Below are 23,017 nucleotides of genomic sequence, written 5' to 3'. Positions count from 1 at the left end.
GTCTCCTGACCGCCTGCGCTCACCCGCGCGACCACACGCCCACACGCCCACGTGCCCGCGCACCTATGCGCATGCGCTCCAATGTTCGCCCGCGCGCGAACCAACGGTACTCCATCGTGTGAACCAACGGTGTTCCATCGTGTGAACCAATGGTGTTCCATCGCATGAACCAACGGTGTTCCGTCGCGCGAACCGACGGTATTCCATCGCGCGAACCGACGGTGTTCCATCGCGCGAACCGACGGTGTTCCATCGCGCGAACCGACGGTGTTCCATCGCGCGAACTGACGGTGTTCCATCGCGCGAACCGACAGTGTTCCATCGCGCGAACCGACAGTGTTCCATCGCGCGAGCCTACGGTGTTCCATCGCGCGAACGTCGGCTCGATTCCTGCAGTATCCATTGCTCGCCTGTGAACTTTCGGATTCCAACCACCAGCTCTCGCCCTTCCTACCACGCTCACCCTCCTTCTGCGCTCCCTCGCGCACTTTCGTCTGCACTCCTGCGTGCGCGCGCATGGGTGCTTCCACGTTCGGCCACGCGCAACCCATTGATTTACCATCGCGCAAGCGCCAGGGCGATTGCGACCGCGATTCCCGTCGGGGTTTCGCAACATCGCCAGCCTGGCTAGTCTTCTGGAGCGTATTTCCAGAACACGGTCTTCACCCCGTAAACGCAGAGCATGGCACATGCAAGAGCAGGAAGAATCTTCAGGGAGGTCTGAGCAACATTCTTCTTTCCAGAACCTGGGTTACCCCTTCCTCGTCATTCTCTGGAAGGGTCTTGCCAGGGAGCTTTCCGTTCGAGATTTCTCCGTCGGGCAAGGGGTGACTGGTTTAGCCCTTCCTCTTCTCCATCTCACGGAAGAGGGCTTACCAGGTCCTTTCCCTCCTCGGTTGCGACCCGAGGTTTTGTACAAGGAAGCTCCAGGAAGATCATGGGTACTTTCCTCCTTTCGGGCTCAAGCACCTTGGCGTTTCGTCGCCAAGTTTCGAACTTGCGGGCAAGCTCGATGTTGGACCATCTATTCTAGACGCTGTGACCGAGGGCTTCCTCTCGGGTGTCTCATCCGTGGATGTCGACAAGCTCAGACACTCTTCCATAATTGGGAAGAGCTTGTTTGTGCCCAAGGACAGAGACATGGACAACGGTTGTGCGGAGGAAGTCGACTTCCGTTTTCACTGCTCCAAGGCGCTTTCTTCCAGACCTTGCAGGCCTCCAGCGCCTCTTCTTTCAGCCTCGCCGGCCTAAGTTATCGGACCGGCTACGGCAGCTAAGACAAGGTGTCCAATAGCAGTCCCCTCCTGTCAGGGACAGGTAGCACGGGAGGCTCTCCCGGGGGGGCATAATCCTAGAGGGAGCGGCAGAGTTCACAAACTCTAGGATTGGCAAACCCCCCTTGCAGGTCTCACGCTGGGAGGATGCCTAAGGTTACTCATCCGGATAACAGCTTCCCAATGCCGATTCCTGCACGATCTCTGTGATCAGCCAAGGATATCGCGCCTCGCTCTTACCATCTCTCCGTCTCTGTCAGCGAATTCAGTGTCACTGAACCTCTATGCCATGGGGTCGGCAAGAGTTTTGACCGTTTGGGCAGAATGATCCATGCCTTAGGAGAAGGCCCTCCATAGGATCGTCGACGCCTCCACCCCCCCCTCCCCGGGCTTCTTAAGTCGATCCATTCTCGTAGGAAAGCATCTGAGACGGGAATTCCGTCGTCGACCTCTCAGCTCTGATCAAGTTTGTCGAACAAACTTCGTCCAGCGTGGAACAGCAGAATCGATCAGACTGGTAACGAGGCGGCAGGACTCCTTAGGTCCTGGATCGGAAGGACGGGTACTTCCAGTTTCCATTCCATCCATCTTCCAGGAAGCTCTTGGAATTCAGCCTAGACTTAAGATGCTATGTGGCGATCCCGCCGCGGCATCGCAGGTTTTTCCCCAGAGAACTCTCCCTGCTTTCCTCATGGCCGCTCAGGAGCAGGCTTCCGCCTCCTTCGCCTTTTGGAGGTCTGGTCAACTCCGGTAGGCTCGGGTTCGACCTTCCTCAACGCCGGGACAAGCTTCCGGGTCCTTACCATGAGTGAGGGATCATGGTAATTTGCTAGGAGCCTTCTCTACTTCTGCCTCAACATCTGGAGTATCTAGCCATGTTATTGAGTCAACGGCCTTACCACGTTGGAAACACCGCTTCTCGTCCGATCAGCGAAGTTAAGCAACGTTGGGTCTGGTCAGTACTTGGATGGGTGACCGCCTGGGGACGCCAGATGCTGTTGCCTCCTTCTCCGAGCCTTCCCTTCAGTTGACTGTGGCAAGGCTGAGGAGTGTCGCAGTATCTGTTCTCAGTCAAGCAGAGCTTTCAGCCCTACCTTGGAACGTTTCCTGGGTCTCTTTTCCTCATTGACCCGCCTAAAGTCCCGAACGGTTGCCTCAGGATAAGTTCCCTGTGGGGAGGCCCAAGTTCCGGTGGTATCAAAGCAACGATTAACCGGACTTTCTGGCCCCTATGGGACCAGCGGAACGTTTAGACCTGCAATGGGTGTTGACCTATGGAACCTCTTGATGGGAGTGGATATTCTCGTCCTTTCCCCACATTTTGATGCTGTTCTCGGACTCGTCAAAGAAAAGGGGGGTGCATGTTCCGGTTCAGGCCTATGGTCAGGACCTGAAGGATACCTCTCCATCATTCAGGCAGGCTTAGGGGCCGTAGTCTGGCCCCTCTACAGATTCCACAGTTCCTGCCGAGTCGCTCCGTGCGCGACAACTTAACTGGCGTATTCTAACCAGCAAGGGACGCTTTTTCATACCTTCGCATCTTGCAGTAGAGATACTGAGATGATCCGAGGTCCTCTCAATACCACTATCCGCTCGCCTATTCCGGGCAGAGGAATGTTCTCTCCGACTATCTGAGCAGAGCCTCGCAGATAGAGGGTACCTAGGGGTCTTTGGCCTTTAGTAACCAGCAAGTCCTGGCCTGGGGGCCTGATTGCGACAGCCTGGAACTTCAAGCTTCTGCTGTTCTTCCCCCCAGTCTCAGACCCCAAGACTCTTTGGCAAGATGCTTTCCGGTGATGGTGGGACAACATCGACGCCTGCGTCTTCCCACCATTGTTGTCTGTTGAGAATGGGTCTCAACAAGACCAGGTTGTCTGTCAACCTTTCGATGGCCCTGAGAGCTCCACTGTGACTATACGCAGAACGGTTTCCGGACCCTCTGCTTCCCCTGACGGAAGTCCCGGGAGAGCTCCGCCCACGGCACAGGCTACTCAAACAACCACACTACAACATCTTTCACGAGCCGTGGCATCGCTTCGGCTTCACGCCTGGAGACACTACGCCGCCTCCTCAAGAAGAGACAACCCGCTACAGTCGCGGAGCGGAGGTCGTGTCACCTGCGATAGTCATCCGCAGGGGTCTACCAGGCGAAGTGGAGAGTCTTCTGTGGTTGGTGTCGTGGGAGAGATACCTCTTCCCTTGAGGCCTCTTCTCTAGCAATAACGGACTTATTGCTTTTCGGCGGGAGGAAACTCCTTTCTGCTCTCGGCAGTGAAGCCTGTCGCTCAGCCTTTCCCTGGCCTTCAGGCTGAAAGGGATAGACTTTTTCCTTCCCGCTGGACCTTTCTTCGCTCATGCAAAGCTGCGAACGTCCCTGCCCCCAGTCGGAGTGAGACCTCCTCCATGGAGCATGGTTCGGACTTTTTAGTCCCTTAAGAGATCTTCTCAAGAACCATTACGTCAGGCCTCTGATCGTATTCCGTCTTGGGGGACGGTGCTCCTGCTCACTCTGGCCTCGGCCAGTGTGTAAGCAATCTTCTTGGTCTCGTACGACTCCGCCCTTTCTAAGGAATAGGGGAAGGCAATATTCAGGTTCGCTCCTGAGTTGTTTGCTAGACTCAGAATCTTGGGGTCCCGGCCCTTCGGTCCAACTCCTTCAAGATTTCGAGTCACCATTCTGTATCAGATGACCCAGACCTTCTCCTTCTTGCCAGTAAAGGAATCGAGGGGTTATCTTTGGGAACAGCTGCAGTTTGTCCTCACGTGTAGCCGGATTGGGAGCACAGGAAGGACACGGGAGAGTCACCAGTATACCTCTTCAGCTCGGACTCAAGGACATTCATCTCGACCTGAATCCAGACCCTCCCCCGTCACATCGCCCTACAGCAGGATGTCGGATACATCGCAACGTCCCTCGCCTTCGAGTAGTACTACTCTGTGACGCAGGTGCTACAAGCTGGAGTCTGGAAGCGTCTAATGACCTTCGCAGCCCGCTTCCTGCAGGACGTGACCCACAGAAGTATCGATACGTTTCTATCGCTCTGTGATGGCTACACAACAGCTGGTCTAACCTCAGGCTCCTTTTTGGACAGGTAGCAGAAGGTTGAGGGCATTGTTATCAGATTTTTAGTCTGCATGAACGAAAGAAGTATGTCTGGCCCTTACTTCTTTCTTCATCGTCCCCTCTACTGGGGAAGCAGCCTCCTGGTCTCTGCATAGCTGACCTCAAACCTCTGCAGGTAAACCATGCTTCCTTGTGTCCCAAGTATTGAGTCAATACTGTCGCGTCCCCCATACCCTGACGAGGGGGTATTGGGAACGTCCTAACCCGGAGTTCCTTCTGGAACTCCAGGTCAACTGCCTAGGACGGGTCACACTTTTTCCTTCACACATAAGCTTATGTAGGCCACACGTTTCCTTGCGAAGTAAGGAACTTGTGAGGTGCAGGGACTCCTTTTCTCGAGTGCGACTCACTCAGATTCTGAGTCCCCGGGTAAAGTCAAAGCCAGTATGGCTGGGGACTTTCCACCCTTCCTAAGGGGTAAGTCACCCAATGTAAATAGCGTGGTTTGTATTTCGGTTATGGAACAAATGACAAATTCAGAGATAATTCGTATTTTTCCTAACCATACAAACCTTAGCTATTTACACATATTTGCCCGCTAGCCCTGTCCCCCAAAACAAGTCCTACCTCTAAGTGAAGTGAAGCAGTTCACCGGTGTGTGAGGGGGGGAGGGGTAGCTAGCTACCACTCCCCTACCCCCCTGCTAACTAGCGCGGGGGTAATACACCCTCGTTAAATTCTAATGGCTCGCCATTTCAGCTACGCCGAAAGGTAAACCCAATGTAAGTAGCTAAGGTTTGTATGGTTAGGAAAAATACAAATTATCTCCGAATTTGTCATATTACAGACTTCCCTTAAAAAGCTATAGGAATCGATTGTTTTCTCGCCGATGTTCACCTGACGTTCTGCTGCTGTTTCGCCAATCCGTTCACTCCAAAGGTACATAACATGGACCCATTTTTTGAAGGGAAATATTAGATCGTGCACAAAAAGAACCTGTTCTTCTTGACTTGCTTGATTTGTATTTCAAACAGGCCTTGTATTGGCATTTCCATATAAATCCATCCTTTGATCTGGAATACTTTGTCCAATTCATACAACTATTGCAGGTATCACACTTGACTTCACTCTTAATAAGCTTCTTTTGCTGTAGCCAACGAATAACTTGAGATGAATCATCATACAAAAGTGGAAGAACCACATCTTGGAAGGCATTATGAGCCATGGTTGTTGGTTGTTTATAGTAAAAAAGAATTGTAGCAACTATTCTTATTTTTGCAACATGCAAAAAAAGATGATTTTGGAATGAGAAAGTTTTAAATATGTAACTTCCCTGGTAGTTACATATATATAGCTTAATTTTAAACATCTGACTTACCTGGTGGATATATATATAGCTTAAGTCCCTGACGTCACGGCAGAAATTCAAAACTCGCGGCAATTGCAGATTGAGTAGCCAGGTGTACCACCAGTGAGCCCTCACGCGACGGTACTTAAAACCATTCCATGTATCCTTAGATTTTCTCTGCCGCTCACGTAGGCAGCATCGCCGGATATTCACTCGGTATTAACCTGAATTTTGGCAGTTATCTTGGTGATGTACTCCTAAATTGGTTATTGGCATTCGCTTACTTTGGTTTTGTTTGGTATTTGATCGCTATGTTTATAGCTTAAAAGGTAGGATTAGAAGTTTTTTCAACCTACTGTAAACTAACGAAAAACATGATGGCGGTAGGTAAACACCCCGCCTACTCTATGACGTCACAGTCATATGACGTAAGCTATAGTATGACTTGCAATTTATTTTTTTTTCTACAAAGAATGATAAGTGAATACTATTTTACAAAGTATTTAAGTTTTATAAGATAAAAGGATTGTTATTTCAAGAAAATTTTTGTCCTTTTAGTATACAGTACTTTCTTTAGATAATCTTTTATCTGTTTTCAAAGATTAACTAAACTAGCGTTCAGTTTAATTTACGCTACGCAGTTCTCAGTCAGTCGATACAGTATTACATATTTCTTTGTATCGTTATTTATAAAAAGTAAATTCTTCTTAAAAACCAAAGTATTCAAGTTTTATACAACAGGTAGAACTATACCAACAAGCCTCAGATCTTTTTCTGCCGTCATAGCCGGCTGTCATATTGGAAATTCGCTCTCGCTTTATTACTCTGTTTGGATGTTATTTGGTGATGTACAACGTTTTTTGAGTTTGGACTATCGCTTAATTGTTTTCTGTTTCATTTATTCTTTAAATCTTTTTGTTTGGGATTATAATTATTAATTTAACCTTTGTTTTTATGTTGTCGGTCTTTCTCTTAACTTTTCAATATGGCCAACCCCTACCCTGTAATTCGTAAGTGTGTTAGTGAAGGGTGTCGTACTCGACTCCCTAAAGGTTCTGTAGACCCACACAATGTTTGCATTAAATGTAGGGGAAAACCATGTTCTTTTGGGGGTTGGTGTTATGAATGTTTTTCATTAACAGAAAATGAATGGGTAACATATGAACGTTACGTTAAGAGATTAGAGAGGGACAGGGTTAGGCGTAGTTCATCACGCTCTGTTGATATAACCTTGCCTAATGTTAGTGATCCAATTCCTTCTTCCGTAGTGTTAGATCAGCAACCGAAGGAACCTTCTTTGAAGGACATGTTTACCGCTATTCAGGCTCTCGGTGAAAAGGTGGAGTCTTCAGCGGCGGATAGAAATCAGATTTTTTCCGAAATCAAGGTACAGTACTGAAAAATCGCGACTCTGTCGGAAATGTGAAAAGTGTTTCGAATGTGTCTGCACGATCTTGTCGTTCGCCCAGCCTACGACTTCTTTCGAGCTCCTGAACCCATGGGAGAAGTAATGTCGGACGGCAAAAGGGAACGAGAAGCGTCAATCGTGCAGACGTCCCCTCGAACGTTTCTGCTGCCGTAGCACAGGTCGTTCACCCTCATCGTAGGAAAGATGAGTTGTTCCGTAACCGAAATACAAACCACGCTGGGTATTACAGTACTTTCGGCGTAGCTGAAATGGCGAGCCATTAGATTTTAAACGAGGGTTAACTAGCCCCTCGCTAGTTAGCAAGGGAGTAGGGGAGGGGTAGCTAGCTACCCCTCCCCCCCTCACACACCGGTGAACTGATTCACTTCGCTTTTGGCTCAGGTGGGGGGCAGATGTGTCTGCTCTCGCCCTCACTTGGCAGCCATTAATGTTTTGTCTTTACTTAATTACTTTTTTTGGGCTCAAGCCATGTCGTCCTGATGGAACTTCCTAAAGGGTAGCTTCCGTGGGTATATATAACTACGGCGATATTCCCAGAGAATTTACCTTAAGGTACCCAGAATTCTTACTCCTGGAGCGAATATCCCTAATAAAAGAACCAGGGATATCGCGAAATATCTGAGGACGTATTCTTGACACACCACATAGCAATCTGCACCCCGAACAGAGTTAACACTTCGAAGGGGTCAATTGGCTAGAAAACGAAAAACGAGAAAGAAAGGAGAGCCGCTCGTAAGGTACCTCTCCTCTCCCGTTTCGTAAGCGTGCATTGCGCCGCTCACGGCGCCATCTGTATTCCTTTTTGCATAGCTCAACAACTCGGTGTTTTTCCCTGTTATCTCGCAATTCTTGGTTTATTTCAACATCATAATGCTTTCTCCAACTTCTGCTTCTGATAAGTTGAGTATTATCTCTTATGAAGAGTGAGTGTCGATTAAACCGGGCTTATGAAGAGCGAGTGTCGATTAAACCGGGCTTATGAAGAGCGAGTGTCGATTAAACCGGGCTTATGAAGAGCGAGTGTCGATTAAACCGGGCTTATGAAGAATGAGTGTCCATTAAACCGGGCTTATGAAAAGTGAGTGTCGATTAAACCGGGCTTATGAAGAGTGAGTGTCGATTAAACCGGGCTTATGAAGAGTGAGTGTCAAATAAACCGGGCTTATGAAGAGTGAGTGTCGATTAAACCGGGCTTATGAAGAGTGAGTGTCGAATAAACCGGGCTTACGAAGAGTGAGTGTCGATTACACCAGGCTTATGAAGAGTGAGTGTCGATTAAACCTGGGTTCTGGAGAGCAAGTATCGATTAAACCTGGGTTCTTGAGAGCAAGTGTCAATTAAACCTGGGTTCTTGAGAGCAAGTGTCGATTAAACCTGGGTTCTGGAGAGCAAGTATCGATTAAACCTGGGTTCTGGAGAGCCAAGTGTCGATTAAACCTGGGTTCTTGAGAGCAAGTGTCGATTAAACCTGGGTTCTGGAGAGCAAGTATCGATTAAACCTTGGTTCTGGAGAGCCAAGTGTCGATTAAACCTGAGTTCTTGAGAGCAAGTGTCGATTAAACCTGGGTTCTGGAGAGCAAGTATCGATTAAACCTGGGTTCTGGAGAGCCAAGTGTCGATTAAACCTGGGTTCTTGAGAGCAAGTGTCGATTAAACCGGGGTTCTGCTGGGTAAGTATCGATTAAACCTAGGTTCTGGAGAGCAAGTGTCGATTAAACGGGGCTTCAGGTGAACAAGTGTCGATTAAACCGGGCTTCTGGAGAGTAAGTGTCTATTAAACCTGGGTTCTGCAAGGTAAGTGTCGATTAAACCTGGGTTCTGGAAAGCAAGTGTCAATTAAACAGGGCTGGTGAGCAAGTGTCAATTAAACCGGGCTTCTAGTGAGCAAGTGTCGATTACACCGGGCTTCTTGAAAGCAAGTTTCGATTAAACCTGGATTCTGGAGAGCAAGTGTTTATTAAACCTGGGTTCCGCTGGGTAAGTGTCTATTAAACCTGGGTTCTGGAGAGCAAGTGTCGATTAAACCAGGCTTCTGGTGATCAATTGTCAATTAAACCTAGTTTCTGGAAAGTAAGTGTTGATTAAACCTGGGTTCTGGAGAGCAAGTGTCGATTAAACCAGGCTTCTGGTGAGAAAGTGTCAATTAAATCTGGCTTCTGGTGTAAAAGCAATATGAACAAAAGGGGAAATTCACAAAAATAAAGGATATCACTCAATAAAGTTGCTCCCAATTAAGTAAACAATAATTTAAATAAAAAAATTTTCACATTACAAGACTAGCAGAGTAGAAACCAAGTATTTGTTCCTAAATGAGAAGAAATAATGGACAATGTTGGAAGGTTGACAGCTAAGTGGGAATAGAAAAAGATTGTGAGCCAAAATTGCTTCAACCATTACAAATAGTTTACTGTACATATTTTTTTTCTAGATGATTATAAAAGAGAAGGAAAAATAAACAAGAGCATATAAAAATCATATTTATTCAGGTTCCATGTTATTCTCTCTATATATAAAGCATAAAAAATTAGAGTTAGTACTTCCATCAACAGTTAGTACTGTAAATCAGGTACAGTTTCTGCACTAAGAATGAAGCAAACCAAGTTCTATCCTTAGACTGTTACATTTCTTTTAATAAACATATGAATATTAACTGTGAAATATATGTACATAAAAACCAAGCAAACTTAAGGATTGGATCTTTATCCAATGCAATGCAACTTAAGATTTCAACATTCTCCATTTAAAATAAAAAATATTAAACCAATAAACTCTTAAAACTTGATTAAAGTGGCCAAAGTTGATAAGCATTTGCAGCAAAATGTATTATTACAAACATAAACAAAAGATTCCAAACAGTTATACAGATATTCATTACATTTGAAACAAATAATAAACGTTCTTGATAAACCTCTCTAGACTAAAATGATAATGGGGCTTGTGAATGAATGAAAATGAGTTCAAACATAAAATGCATGAAACTTAAGAAAATATTCAAGAGAGCAGCATTTTATAAAAGCATGAGTTTTTTAAGTGTAAAAATGTTTGTAGAAAAATATCGACAATCATTTATAAAAAGATATTCAGCCTCTAATCTCTCAACCCTTTGAGCACCATTAAACATAATTCAAGTCCAGCAATCGCTAGTTTTTTTCCTTTTACTATTTACGTGTCTGAAAATCTTACAAAATGTGGAAAAGATATTTAGTTATCTATATGATAATACAGTATATATTGTAGTCATATTATTCTGTAATGTTCAAACAAAGGGTCTGGAGTTTCGGGGCCAAGCCATTTGGCAAAGGGTTCGTGTTCAAAGAGTCGACTACTGGTCAATGCTTAACGTATGAGTGAATAAAATACAGCTAAATGAAAATACAATGAATGCCATATTATAAATAGCGCATAATCTACAGTGAAGACATGGTCATGACATAAACCCAGTCGGTCATGATTAGTGATAGGCTTGTAAGAGAAGAGAAGTCAATAATAATCTTAAAAGAAAGGGAATTAATACAAGGACAAAAAATGAAGAACATGTAAATACACACACTACACATTCACTTCCAACCTCGATAAAAGTGTGACTATGGCAATGATAGGGTTGTTAAATTCTCTAAAATTGTTGCCTCTCAGGAACCAATCTGGTTTTAAACTTGGCCACATAGATGGGGGTAACGGAGCATACTTGACCGGTCTCTGTCCTCGACGGCTGGCGTTATCCTTTCGGACCATAAGGGATTTCAAGCTGGTGAGATTTTCTTTGACCTTTGCATCAGCCATTTCCTGTAAATAGAGTGAAATTCACTATTACCAACTACTGTACCAGCACTGAGCAGATGAACTTTTTATCTGCAGCTACTCAACACCATACAAAGTTCCACTTCAGTTAAGGGTCTACTATCCATTATAATAATCCGTTACTGTATACGTAACGCAGCACAGAGCCCATGGTAAGAATATCCTGTAAGCTGTCTGACCTAGTGCATCACCAAAAAGTGTGCCACACCAACATTAGCAACCATTTCAATAAAAGAAAACTTACAAAGAGTAAAATACATTTAATTGATGCATGGAAAAAAAAAATCAGTTGAAACTTTCAACATTGAACAGTGACACACTAAATCATAACTCAAAGTATATTAAGGTTCTTGTCTTGCAATCTGTTAGATGGAGTTCAAGCTCGGCTCAAGACTGATGAGTCTCTAGAAGTGGCTGCAACCTCCCCATTTTTGTGAGTTAGGGATGGAGGCTTTAGAGGATCCTATAGATCTACCTGTTGAATCACCAGCAGTCATTGCCTGGCCCTCTCTGGTCCTAGCTTGGGTGCTAATCATATTAACATAAGGTTGATCTCTTTAATATATAATCCTGTCCCTTCCCTCTGCCATTCATGAGAGACCTTTAAAAATGATATTTTAATTATAAAATAAATTTTTGAATATACTTACCCGGTGAATATATAATAGCTGCAACTCTGTTGCTCGACAGACACATACATAAAAAAAAACTCGCCAGCGATCGCTATGCAGGTTGCGGGTGTGCCCACCAGCGCCAACTGTCGGCCAGATACCACTCTCGATGTAAACAAAACCTTCAATTTCTTCTCATCCCACTGCGTCTCTATTGGGGAGGAAGGGAGGGTCGTTTAATTTATATATTCACCGGGTAAGTATATTCAAAAATTTATTTTATAATTAAAATATCATTTTTAAATATTTAACTTAGCCGGTGAATATATAATAGCTGATTCACACCCAAGGAGGTGGGTAGAGACCAGAGTTAAAAATGTTTACATCGTATAAGCTAAGAGTTTTTTCATTTTGACAGTTATCAATATAACAAAACCAAAATAAATAGGTACCTGGTAAGGAAGTCGACTTAGACGATTACTCTGCCTTGTAAGTACGTCTTCCTTACGGAGCCCAGCGATCCTCTTAGGATGCTGACAGACTCCCAGGAGCTGAAGTATCAAGGGCTGCAACCCATACAACAGGACCTCATCAAACCCCTAATCTGGGCGCTCTCAAGAAATGACTTTGACCACCCGCCAAATCAACCAGGATGCGAAAGGCTTCTTAGCCTTCCGGACAACCCATAAAAACAACATTAAAACATTTCAAGAGACAGATTAAAAGGATATGGAATTAGGGAATTGTAGTGGTTGAGCCCTCACCCACTACTGCACTCGCTGCTACGAATGGTCCCAGTGTGTAGCAGTTCTCGTAAAGAGTCTGGACATCTTTCAAGTAAAATGACGCGAACACTGACTTGCTTCTCCAATAGGTTGCGTCCATTATACTTTGCAGAGATCTATTTTGCTTAAAGGCCACGGAAGTTGCAACAGCTCTAACCTCGTGCGTCTTAACCTTAAGCAAAGATCGGTCTTCCTCACTCAAGTGTGAATGAGCTTCTCGTATTAACAATCTGATAAAATATGACAAAGCATTCTTTGACATAGGCAAGGATGGTTTCTTAACCGAACACCATAACGCTTCAGATTGGCCTCGTAAAGGTTTAGTACGAGTTAAGTAGAACTTAAGAGCTCTAACAGGGCATAATACTCTTTCTAGTTCATTGCCTACGATCTCCGATAAGCTAGGAATATCGAAAGATTTAGGCCAAGGACGAGAAGGTAGCTCATTTTTGGCTAGGAAACCAAGCTGCAGAGAACAAGTAGCTTTTTCTGACGAAAACCCGATGTTCTTGCTGAAGGCATGAAGCTCACTGACTCTTTTAGCCGAGGCTAAGCATACCAGGAAAAGTCTTAAGAGTGAGATCTTTCAGGGAGGCTGAATGTAAAGGCTCAAACCTGTCTGACATGAGGAATCTTAGGACCACGTCTAAATTCCACCCAGGTGTAGCCAAACGACGTTCCTTAGAGGTCTCAAAAGACTTAAAGAGGTCTTGCAGATCTTTATTGTTGGAAAGATCTAAGCCTCTATGCCGGAAGACCGAGGCCAACATGCTTCTGTAGCCCTTGATAGTAGGAGCTGAAAGGGATCGTACTTTTCTCAGGTATAAGAGAAAATCAGCTATTTGGGCTACAGAGGTACTGGACGAGGATACGGAAACTGACTTGCACCAGTCTCGGAAGACTTCCCACTTCGATTGGTAAACTCTAATGGTAGACGCTCTCCTCGCTCTAGCAATCGCACTGGCTGCCTCCTTCGAAAAGCCTCTAGCTCTCGAGAGTCTTTCGATAGTCTGAAGGCAGTCAGACGAAGAGCGTGGAGGCTTTGGTGTACCTTCTTTACGTGTGGCTGACGTAGAAGGTCTACTCTTAGAGGAAGACTTCTGGGAACGTCTACCAGCCATCGAAGTACCTCGGTGAACCATTCTCTCGCGGGCCAGAGGGGAGCAACTAACGTCAACCTTGTCCCTTCGTGAGAGGCGAATTTCTGCAGTACCTTGTTGACAATCTTGAATGGTGGGAATGCGTAAAGATCTAGATGTGACCAATCTAGGAGGAAGGCATCTATATGTATTGCTGCTGGGTCTGGGACTGGAGAGCAAAAGATTGGAAGCCTCTTGGTCAGCGAGGTTGCAAAGAGATCTATGGTGGGTTGACCCCAAGTCGCCCAAAGTCTCTTGCACACATCCTTGTGGAGGGTCCATTCGGTTGGAATTACTTGACCTTTCCGACTGAGACAATCCGCTAGGACGTTCAAGTCGCCCTGGATGAACCTCGTAACTAGGGAGATGCCTCGATCTCTTGACCAGATGAGCAGGTCCCTTGCGATCTCGTACAGAGTCAGTGAGTGGGTACCTCCCTGTTTGGAAATGTACGCCAAGGCCGTGGTGTTGTCCGAGTTGACCTCCACCACCTTGCCTCGAAGGAGACTCTCGAAGCTTATCAAGGCCAGGTGAACTGCCAAAAGCTCCTTGCTGTTGATATGCATGCTCCTCTGACTCGAGTTCCACAGACCTGAGCATTCCCGACCGTCCAGCGTCGCGCCCCAGCCCAAGTCCGATGCGTCCGAGAAGAGAACGTGGTTGGGTTTCTGAACTGCCAGGGGAAGACCCTCTCGTAGGCTGATATTGTCCTTCCACCAAGTCAGACAAGTCTTTATCTTTTCGGAAATCAGGATCGAGACCGCCTCTAGCGTCTTGTCCTTTTTCCAGTGAAAAGCCAGATGGAATTGAAGAGGTCGGAGGTGTAGCCTTCCTAGCGAGACAAATTGCTCCAGGGATGACAGCGTTCCTACCAGACTCATCCAAAGCCTGACTGAGCAGCGTTCTTTCTTCAACATCTTCTGGATGGAGAGTAGGGCTTGATCTATTCTGGGGGCCGACGGAAAAGCCCGAAAAACTTGACTGTGAATCTCCATCCCTAAATACAGAATAGTTTGGGATGGGACCAGCTGTGACTTTTCCAAGTTGACTAGGAGTCCCAATTCCTTGGTCAGATCTAGAGTCCAAGTGAGATCCTTCAGACAGCGATGACTGGAAGAGGCTCTGAGAAGCCAGTCGTCCAAATAAAGGGAGGCTCGGATGTCCGATAAATGGAGGAATTTTGCCACATTCCTCATAAGCCTCGTAAACACGAGAGGAGCTGTGCTTAGGCCAAAGCACAGGGCCCGAAACTGGTACACCACATCTTCGAAGACGAATCTCAGAAAAGGTTGGGAGTCTGAGTGAAAGGGGATGTGGAAGTAAGCGTCCCTTAGGTCTAGAGAGACCATCCAGTCTCCCTTTCTGACCGCTGCTAGGACTGACTTTGTGGTCTCCATGGTAAACTTCGTCTTTGTGACAAAGACATTCAGAGCACTGACGTCTAGCACCGGTCTCCAACCTCCTGTCTTCTTTGATACTAGGAAGAGACGGTTGTAAAACCCCGGTGATTGAAGGTCCGAGACTTTGACCACCGCTCCCTTCTCTAGCAAAAGAGACACTTCCAGTTTCAGGGCTTGTCTCTTTTCTTCCTCTCGGTACCTGGGAGAGAGATCGATGGGGGACGTCGCTAGAGGAGGTCTGCGTACAAAAGGGATTTTTTACCCCTCTCTGAGCAACCTCACAGATTGTTGATCTGCGCCTCTCTTCTCCCAGGCTTGCCAGAAGTTCTTGAGTCTGGCACCTACTGCTGTCTGAAGTTGCGGGCAGTCACACTCTGCCCTTAGAGGACTTGGATCCTTTCCTCTTCCCTCTCTTCCCTTCGGCACGAGCACCTCCCCTGCTGGAGGCTCTGCCACGAAAGGGCGGGATAAACCTGGACGCTGGAGTGTCTATCCTAGGTCTAGCAGACAAGGCAGGCAAAGGGGGAGCTTTGCGAGCCGAGGACGCAACTAAATCGTGGGTGTCCTTCTGCACTAAAGACAAGGCAATTTCCTTAACCAAGACTTCAGGAAACAAGCACTTAGACAAGGGCGCAAAGAGTAGCTCAGATCTTTGGCATGGCGTCACTCCTGCTGATAGAAAAGAGCACAGAGACTCTCGTTTCTTAAGGACTCCGGACGTGAATGAAGCGGCAAGCTCGTTGGACCCATCGCGGACGGCCTTGTCCATGCAGGACATAATGAGTAAGGAAACATCCCTATCGGCAGATGAGATTTTCCTACTCAGGGCTCCCAAACACCAGTCCAGGAAATTAAAGACTTCAAACGCCCTAAATATGCCTTTAAGAAGGTGGTCCAGGTCCGAGGGTGACCAACTAATCTTCGAGCGTCTCATGGCAAGGCGGCAGGGAGAGTCTACAAGACTTGAGAAGTCGCCCTGGGCAGAGGCAGGAACTCCCAAGCCGAGAACTTCTCCCGTGGCATACCAGACGCTCGATCTAGACGAGAGTTTAGACGGGGGGAAGGCAAACGCCGTCTTCCCTAAACTCCTCTTGGTCTCTAACCAATCGCCTAACAGCCGTAAAGCTCTCTTGGATGAGCGAGAGAGAACGAGTTTAGTAAAGGCAGGTATGGTAGCAGGAACGCCTAAGACAAACTCGGACGGCGGCGAACGAGGAGCCACAGAAATAAAGTGATCAGGGAACAACTCTTTAAAAACAGCCATGACTTTTCTAAAGTCCAAGGATGGTTGAACTGCTTTAGGCTCATCTAATTCTGAAGGCTGATCCTCAGGCTGTGGGTCAGCAACGTCCTCATCTGACAGTTCCTCATCTGATAACTGATGAGAAAACGGCAAAGGTGTAGGCAACGTTTGACTCGCAGAGTCCGGTCGCACTGGTGCATACGTGACGGAGCCGGACGCAGCGTCCTGGAACTGCTGAACAGTCTGGGAACTGTCAACCACAACAGGTGCGCGAGGACGCATAGAGTCCACCCGAGACTGTTTAGACCGTCTGGGTTGTGCAGTCAACACCATACCGGGTTGCGGAGGTTGACGCACCGCGTCAAAACAAGTCAACTCTGATGGTTGATGAACGTCCTGAACGTCACCAATCGCATCAGTGCGTTGCCTAACGTCAACGTGCGGCTGGAAATCCACACTGGGTCGCATCGGTGGAGGTACCACACCAACTGGTTGACGCGAGAAAGCTACATCCACGTCAACAGGACGCACAACCGAACGCTTGGATGGCTGATGGCCAGTAGGTTCAACGGAAACCTTCTCGGCGTTGTAGTCCTCCATCAAGGACGCAAGCTTAGACTGCATGTCTTGCAGTAACACCCATTTAGGGTCTACGGAAGCAGGTGCGGTAACAGACGGGGTTAGCGAATGAGACGGCACAACTTTGCCTCTCTTAGGCGGCGAGCAGTCATCAGATGACGGCAACGGGTCCGAACTGTCCCAGTGGCTACATCCGGGACGTTGGACTTGTCCTGAAGGGACCGACTTACGCTTTAAAGGTCTAGAGACCTTGGTCCAAGGTTTCTTACGTGAAACACCTTCGGACGACGAGGTAAAAATGGGCTCTCTCGTCTTACTTTGGTAGGGGCGATCTTGACGAGATCCGCCTGATACCAAAGAGGGAACGTCTGTTCGCTGATCAAGGCCTCTCGAACCCATAAGTCGTACGACATTGCTTCTCCCCTGGGCTTGGGAGCTTGCAAGAGGTCCCGGACTAGGTGGACAACAGGCACGAACAGACGAACCCTCGGTCGCAACACTGTTCACAACACTTTGCGTAACACTAGGCACTTTGACACTATCCTTCGAGGCACTTTGGCACTTGAGTTCCTTTACGTCCGCCATGAGTTGATTTCGGTCACTTGCTAAAGCCTCAACTCTCTCCCCCAAGGCATGAATAGCACGCATCATGTCTGCCATAGACGGTTCCTGAGTGCTAGGAGGGGGGTTAGGAACAACCACTACAGGGGAAGGAATAGGTTCAGGGGCATGTGGAGAGGAAAAATCTACCGACCTAGAAGAACTTCTCCTTACCCTATCTCTCTCTAGTCTGCGTGTATATTTATCAAATTCGATAAAATCGAATTCCGAAAGGCCCACGCATTCCTCACACCGATCTTCCAATTGACAGGTTTTACCCCGACAATTGGAACAAACAGTGTGAGGGTCGAGAGAAGCCTTTGGAAGACGCCTATGACAGTCCCTAGCATTACACTTTCGAAACTTGGGAACTTAAGAAGGGTCAGCCATTTTGAATTAGTCAAGGGAAAATTCCAAAAAACGATCTAAGTCATCAACAATTAATCCGATTCAAAAAAGAGTTGTTGGCGCTGGTGGGCACACCCGCAACCTGCATAGCGATCGCTGGCTAGTTTTTTTTTATGTATGTGTCTGTCGAGCAACAGAGTTGCAGCTATTATATATTCACCGGCTAAGTTAAATATTTAAAAAAGAGAAGTGAGAAATAAAAATGCTTACCTGGTGTGGTGGATCCAACATGGCAAAGATGAAGAGAAGTGTGCAACATTTGCAGAATATATCGGGACACTTCTCATAGTAGATCGTCATCAGTTGGAATATGGACGGTAATAAACCATCAAGCTTGAAAAGGAAGGAGAAAAAGTTTCAGCACTCGTCAACACAAGTTATTCTCTCTTATACGAACAATGTAGTTATTCCTGAAAATATGATAATCCCTATTTCCTATGGACATTTATGACTGATACCCTTTATATTCTAAGCCTAGATCTCCTCTTTTTTTTCTCTCTCATTATACCTGTTCAATTACCTCACTGGAATCATCAATTTGCAACCATCTTTAGACTCTCCTCAATTCTAAGCTTGTCTTATGAATACAAAGATACAGAGCCACAAAAAAATATAACCTAATATCAAACCTTACCTTATGTATAGACTTAGCAGTGGTATTGTACTTCGACAGATTTATGAATACGTTCAGAACATTGCTGACTATATCCATGTGTGGAACCGATCTGTTACTTGTCCTCAGGATAAAAACCAGACTCTTGAGGGCGCCACTTTCCGTGAGCTTCACACAGCAGGGCGGGGACCACCGCGTGCTAGTGTCTGAAATTAGTTAACATACGTCATTACCAAATACATTTCTGCCTAATATTAACCCCTTGGCAATCACGGCCGTGGTAAAAATCACCGCAAGGTTTCTGATTTGTTATGGTGAGCATAACTAAGGTATATAAATATTGAAAATTGCCTTAAAAAACTAATACATTTTATATATAACTACAAGAATTAATAATGCACCAAGAGTCATTGGATTCTCAGAGTTGAGAATATGGTTAACGTCCACTTGAGACACTACATGGTATTTTGTTCAGGCAAACTAATTTTTCCCTTATGATTACAGTGAACCCTCGCTACTTCGCGGTTCGACAATCGCGGATTCACCACTTCGCGGGGTTTTCCCATAACCCATATATATATACATATCGCGGATTTTCCGGAAAATTCGAAAATACCGCGAAATCTGAAGATAACCAAATACGATATTTTGTTACCTGTAATTCCATTAATACTGTAATTATAGTAATATCTGCTCTTACTGATTGTTCATTGCATTACATATGATATATAATTCAGCACAGAAAGAAATAAAACACGAAAAGAGAATGTGATCATACGATAATTCAGTACGTAGTAAAATTAAATCGAACATGAAACGCAAATCAGATGCAGTCATACCATATTAGAATGGTGTGTACTGTAATGGATGTGCTTCTTTTCCATGAATCTTTTGTATGTATACGTACGTAGTACAGTACTGCATCCAATAATATTCTTTGTTGCAAAAATCACATTTCGAATAAGTACTGTAAGCGTACGAGAGAGAGAGAGAGAGAGAGAGAGAGAGAGAGAGAGAGAGAGAGAGAGAGGCGTAAAATAGCGTACGTACGTAAATTTTTATTATTATTGTTATTATTATTATTATTGTTGTTGTTGTTAATAAAATTATTATTGTTATTATTATTAATCATTATTATTATTATTATTACTGTACAGTATTATTATCATTATTTATTATTATTACGGTATTGTACTTAATCTACGTACGTTCAGTGTGCGCGGGACATCTTCTATGAGTAACCAACGCACCATAGTACTGTATAAGACGGGTTGTGATTGGTTCAAGCGCTGATAGATGACGAATCAAAACTCAAGTTTTGTTATCTAGCCTGTGATTGGTGTTTTGCCCGCATCTTCTACCCGCAGCATCAAAGTTCTCGCGGGGCTGCATCGTTCACTTTCTCTTTCCGCGTATTGCTGAGTAGACGTTCTTAAGTTTGTGAAGTTGAATCTGTGCTGTGTGCGACTGTTTTAAGTTGAACTTTTTGTTGAACTTTCTGTTACAATGGCTCCCAAGCGTTCTGCTTCTAGTAAGGCTGGTAGTGAGCCTAAACGCCACCGAAGAATGATGACGATAGCTGAGAAGGTTACGCTTCTCGACATGTTAAAAGATGGTAGAAGTTACGCGGCCGCCGGCCGCCATTTTGGCATCAACGAATCCACCGTTCGCTACATCAGGAAGGACGAGGCGAACATTAGAAAGACTGCTGCAATCACCTTTAGCAGATCAGCGAAGCGAGTCGTTACAACGCGTAATAAAACGATCGTACGCATGGAAGGTGCTTTAGCTGTGTGGATTGCCGACTGTCGGAAGAAGAACATAGCGTTGGATACGAACACCATCCGAACAAAGGCTTTGAGCTTGTATGAGAATTTTGCGGCAAAGGAACCTCATGACGACGATGGCGACCATGCTGAAGAAGATGATGATGTAGATGATCCTCAACCAGGGACCTCCACTGATTCCCAGCGTCAGAAACAACGTTTTTCCGCCAGCAAAGGATGGTTCGCGAAGTTTCAGAAACGCTTCGCCCTGAAAAGCGTTTCCCTGCATGGGGAGTCTGCTTCCGCTGACACTGCCGCTGCTGAAACTTACGTGAACCAGACTTTCAAGAACATTATCGCTGAAGGTGGATACAAGCCGGAACAAGTGTTTAATATGGATGAAACCGGCTTGTTTTGGAAGAGAATGCCGTCGCGAACTTTCCTGTTCAAAGAGGAAGCCAAAGCCTCTGGCTTTAAGGCATTCAAGGATCGCGTTACCCTCGTGATGTGTGGCAATGCTGCTGGATTTTTGTTAAAGCCGGGGCTTATTTATAAGTCGAAAAATCCTCGCGCTTTGAAAAACAAAAATAAGAATCTCCTTCCCGTGTACTGGATGCATAATCAAAAGGCATGGATTACGAAGATGCTGACCTCCAACTGGTTCCACCAGTGTTTCATCCCGCAAGTCCATGAATATCTCTTAGAGAAGGGCTTGCCATTCAAGATCCTTCTCCTTATGGATAACGCTGGTGGACACGCAACTGACCTGTCGCGTGAGGGCGTTCAGGTTGAGTTCCTGCCACCCAACACCACGTCATTAATTCAACCAATGGACCAGGGGGTTATCAGGGCGTTCAAGGCCCTCTACACGAAGAATACCTTGGCGGACCTCGTTGCGTGTGTGGATGCTGCCCAAGATGACGAGGATGAAGACTTCAACTTGAAGGCGTACTGGCGGCAGTACACCATAGCCACGTGCCTGCAGAATATTCAAAAGGCACTTCAAGAGATGAAACCTGCAACCGTAAATGCGAGCTGGAAGAAGCTGTGGCCCGATATTGTTTACGACGACAAGGGATTTACTCCGTCGGAAATCCAACACTCTGCAATACGGAAATCTGTGCAGTTGGCTGCCATAATTGGGGGTGACGGGTTTGGCGACATGACGACTGAAGACGTCGACGAGTTGTTGGACTGCCATTCCCAGCCCCTAACTGACGCAGACCTCGAAGACCTGACGAAATCGGCAAGTGAGGAAGAGAGTGAGGGTACCCAGGAAGAGACCCAAGAAAATGTAGAAGAAACGGGCTTAACATTAGAACGGCTCGCCAAGTTCTGCAACCATATGAAGGAGGCGAAAGAAATGTTGCAAGAGTGGGACGAGGATATGGTTCGCTCGATGCAATTCTGCAACAAGGTCGATGACATCACGACTCCCTACAGGATGCTCTTGGATCGAAAAAAGAAGCAGCGGCAACAACTTCCGATCACAATGTTTTTTCAGCCTCGCAAAAAAGAGCCAGTTCCTCCTGCTAGTACGCCTTCGGAAGAAATTGAAGAAGTTGAAGAGGTGTCCCAGGAAAAGACACCTCCGTCTGAAGAGACGTAAAATACTATCATTGACTGCACAGTAGAACACATCATCAGCTTCATCATCATCATTTCTACTGTGCAGCAAATTCATCGCCATCGTCATTCAAGTTTTTCTGGAACTTCTTTCGTGGTGAGTACAGTAACAATCTTTATTTTTTACTTTAACCTGTTTTATAGTTTAGTACTGTACGTACTGTATGCATTAAGTTAAAGGGAAGGTTTTAAAAGTCTACATGTTGTAACCTATCATATTTTTTTTGTTTAAAATTTACATTTACGTACGTAAAACAATCTCTCTCTCTCTCTCTCTCTCTCTCTCTCTCTCTCTCTCTCTCTCTCTCTCTCTCTCTCTCTCTCTCTCTCTCAAATTGTTTTCCTGCTTTGCTACGTACAAGTACTGTATAATTTATATTTGTAAGGTAACATATTTTGTAAATGCTTTGTACTGTAAATACTGTATGTACTGTATCATTATTTATCACTATCATCATGCGTGTTAAATGCCTTGTTTGTTCTGAGCGTGGTTGTTTACTGAGCGTACACGCCGTCGTTTCAGGCGGCGTCATAAAGAAAAAGATTTCATTTGGAAGTCCTAAGAAAAATACGTAAACTAAAACATTGGTAATAAATAAATCAACATACAGTACTGTATAATCAATATAATCGATGCAAAAACTAACCATACGTACATATATGTGTACACTAAATGAGTTTGTTTCTTCATTATGATCAGAGATGAACGTAAACAAAACATTGGTTGCCATTTTTTATCGTGCTTTTTAGGTGTTTAGGAAACACATGATATAAAATCGCCTTTAATATTTGTGCCTGTTTTAGTTTAGGGTGCTGTAGTACATGCATTAAGTGTTCTGTACATTACAGGGTGTAAAGGGTGGTTTGTTAACAGTACTACGTACAAGGGAAGGTTTTAAAAGTCCGAATATACATGTTAAATAAATAGGTAAATATGCTGTCACTACTTCGCGGATTTTCACCTATCGCGCCCGCGTCTGGAACCTATCTACCGCGATAAACGAGGGTTCACTGTACATGGTAGCTATTTAATGGGTAACTATTTAATTTTGAGCACAAGTCACCAACTATTTTTCATACTTAACTATAATAACTATTTACCTGAAGTAAATACCGTAATTATTTGTTAATACATTTAATAACCCTGATTTTAAGAATGAAGTTAACATCCCTACATCGTTAATTGCGGAGAGTAATTCCTTGCTTCATGTCGGCGAAAGAAACGCAAACAAAAAGACAGCATTCGATTTCAACAGCTGAATCTCTAAATAATTGTATCAACTATGCATTATTACATTTAATAATTGAGACTTTAAGAATGAAATTAACATCAC

At 45.3% G+C, this 23,017-nt stretch overlaps 1 protein-coding gene and 1 non-coding gene across 2 annotated transcripts in view; one reads left to right on the top strand and one right to left on the bottom strand.

Moving 5' to 3' along the window:
- Window positions 1-2,159: 2,159 nt before the first annotated feature.
- LOC137617762 (5S ribosomal RNA) lies at window positions 2,160-2,278 on the top strand. Its single transcript, XR_011039654.1, has one exon. It is a non-coding gene; the product is annotated as a 5S ribosomal RNA (ribosomal RNA).
- A 7,301-nt stretch (window positions 2,279-9,579) lies between these two features.
- LOC137617139 (abnormal spindle-like microcephaly-associated protein homolog) overlaps window positions 9,580-23,017 on the bottom strand; it is a 136,681-nt gene continuing 123,243 nt past the window's right edge. The window contains exons 24-26 of the mRNA XM_068346994.1: window positions 18,313-18,497; window positions 17,889-18,011; window positions 9,580-10,898 (exon numbers count right to left, since the gene is read on the bottom strand). Of these exons, the coding sequence (XP_068203095.1) occupies window positions 10,665-10,898; window positions 17,889-18,011; window positions 18,313-18,497 (542 nt within the window). The 3' untranslated portion in view covers window positions 9,580-10,664. The remainder of the gene's footprint in view (window positions 10,899-17,888; window positions 18,012-18,312; window positions 18,498-23,017) is intronic.

This window comes from Palaemon carinicauda, chromosome 23 (genome assembly GCF_036898095.1).
Source record: "Palaemon carinicauda isolate YSFRI2023 chromosome 23, ASM3689809v2, whole genome shotgun sequence".
In the NCBI taxonomy this organism is placed as follows: Eukaryota; Metazoa; Arthropoda; class Malacostraca; order Decapoda; family Palaemonidae; genus Palaemon; species Palaemon carinicauda.
This window is presented reverse-complemented; position numbering and strand designations above follow the sequence as displayed.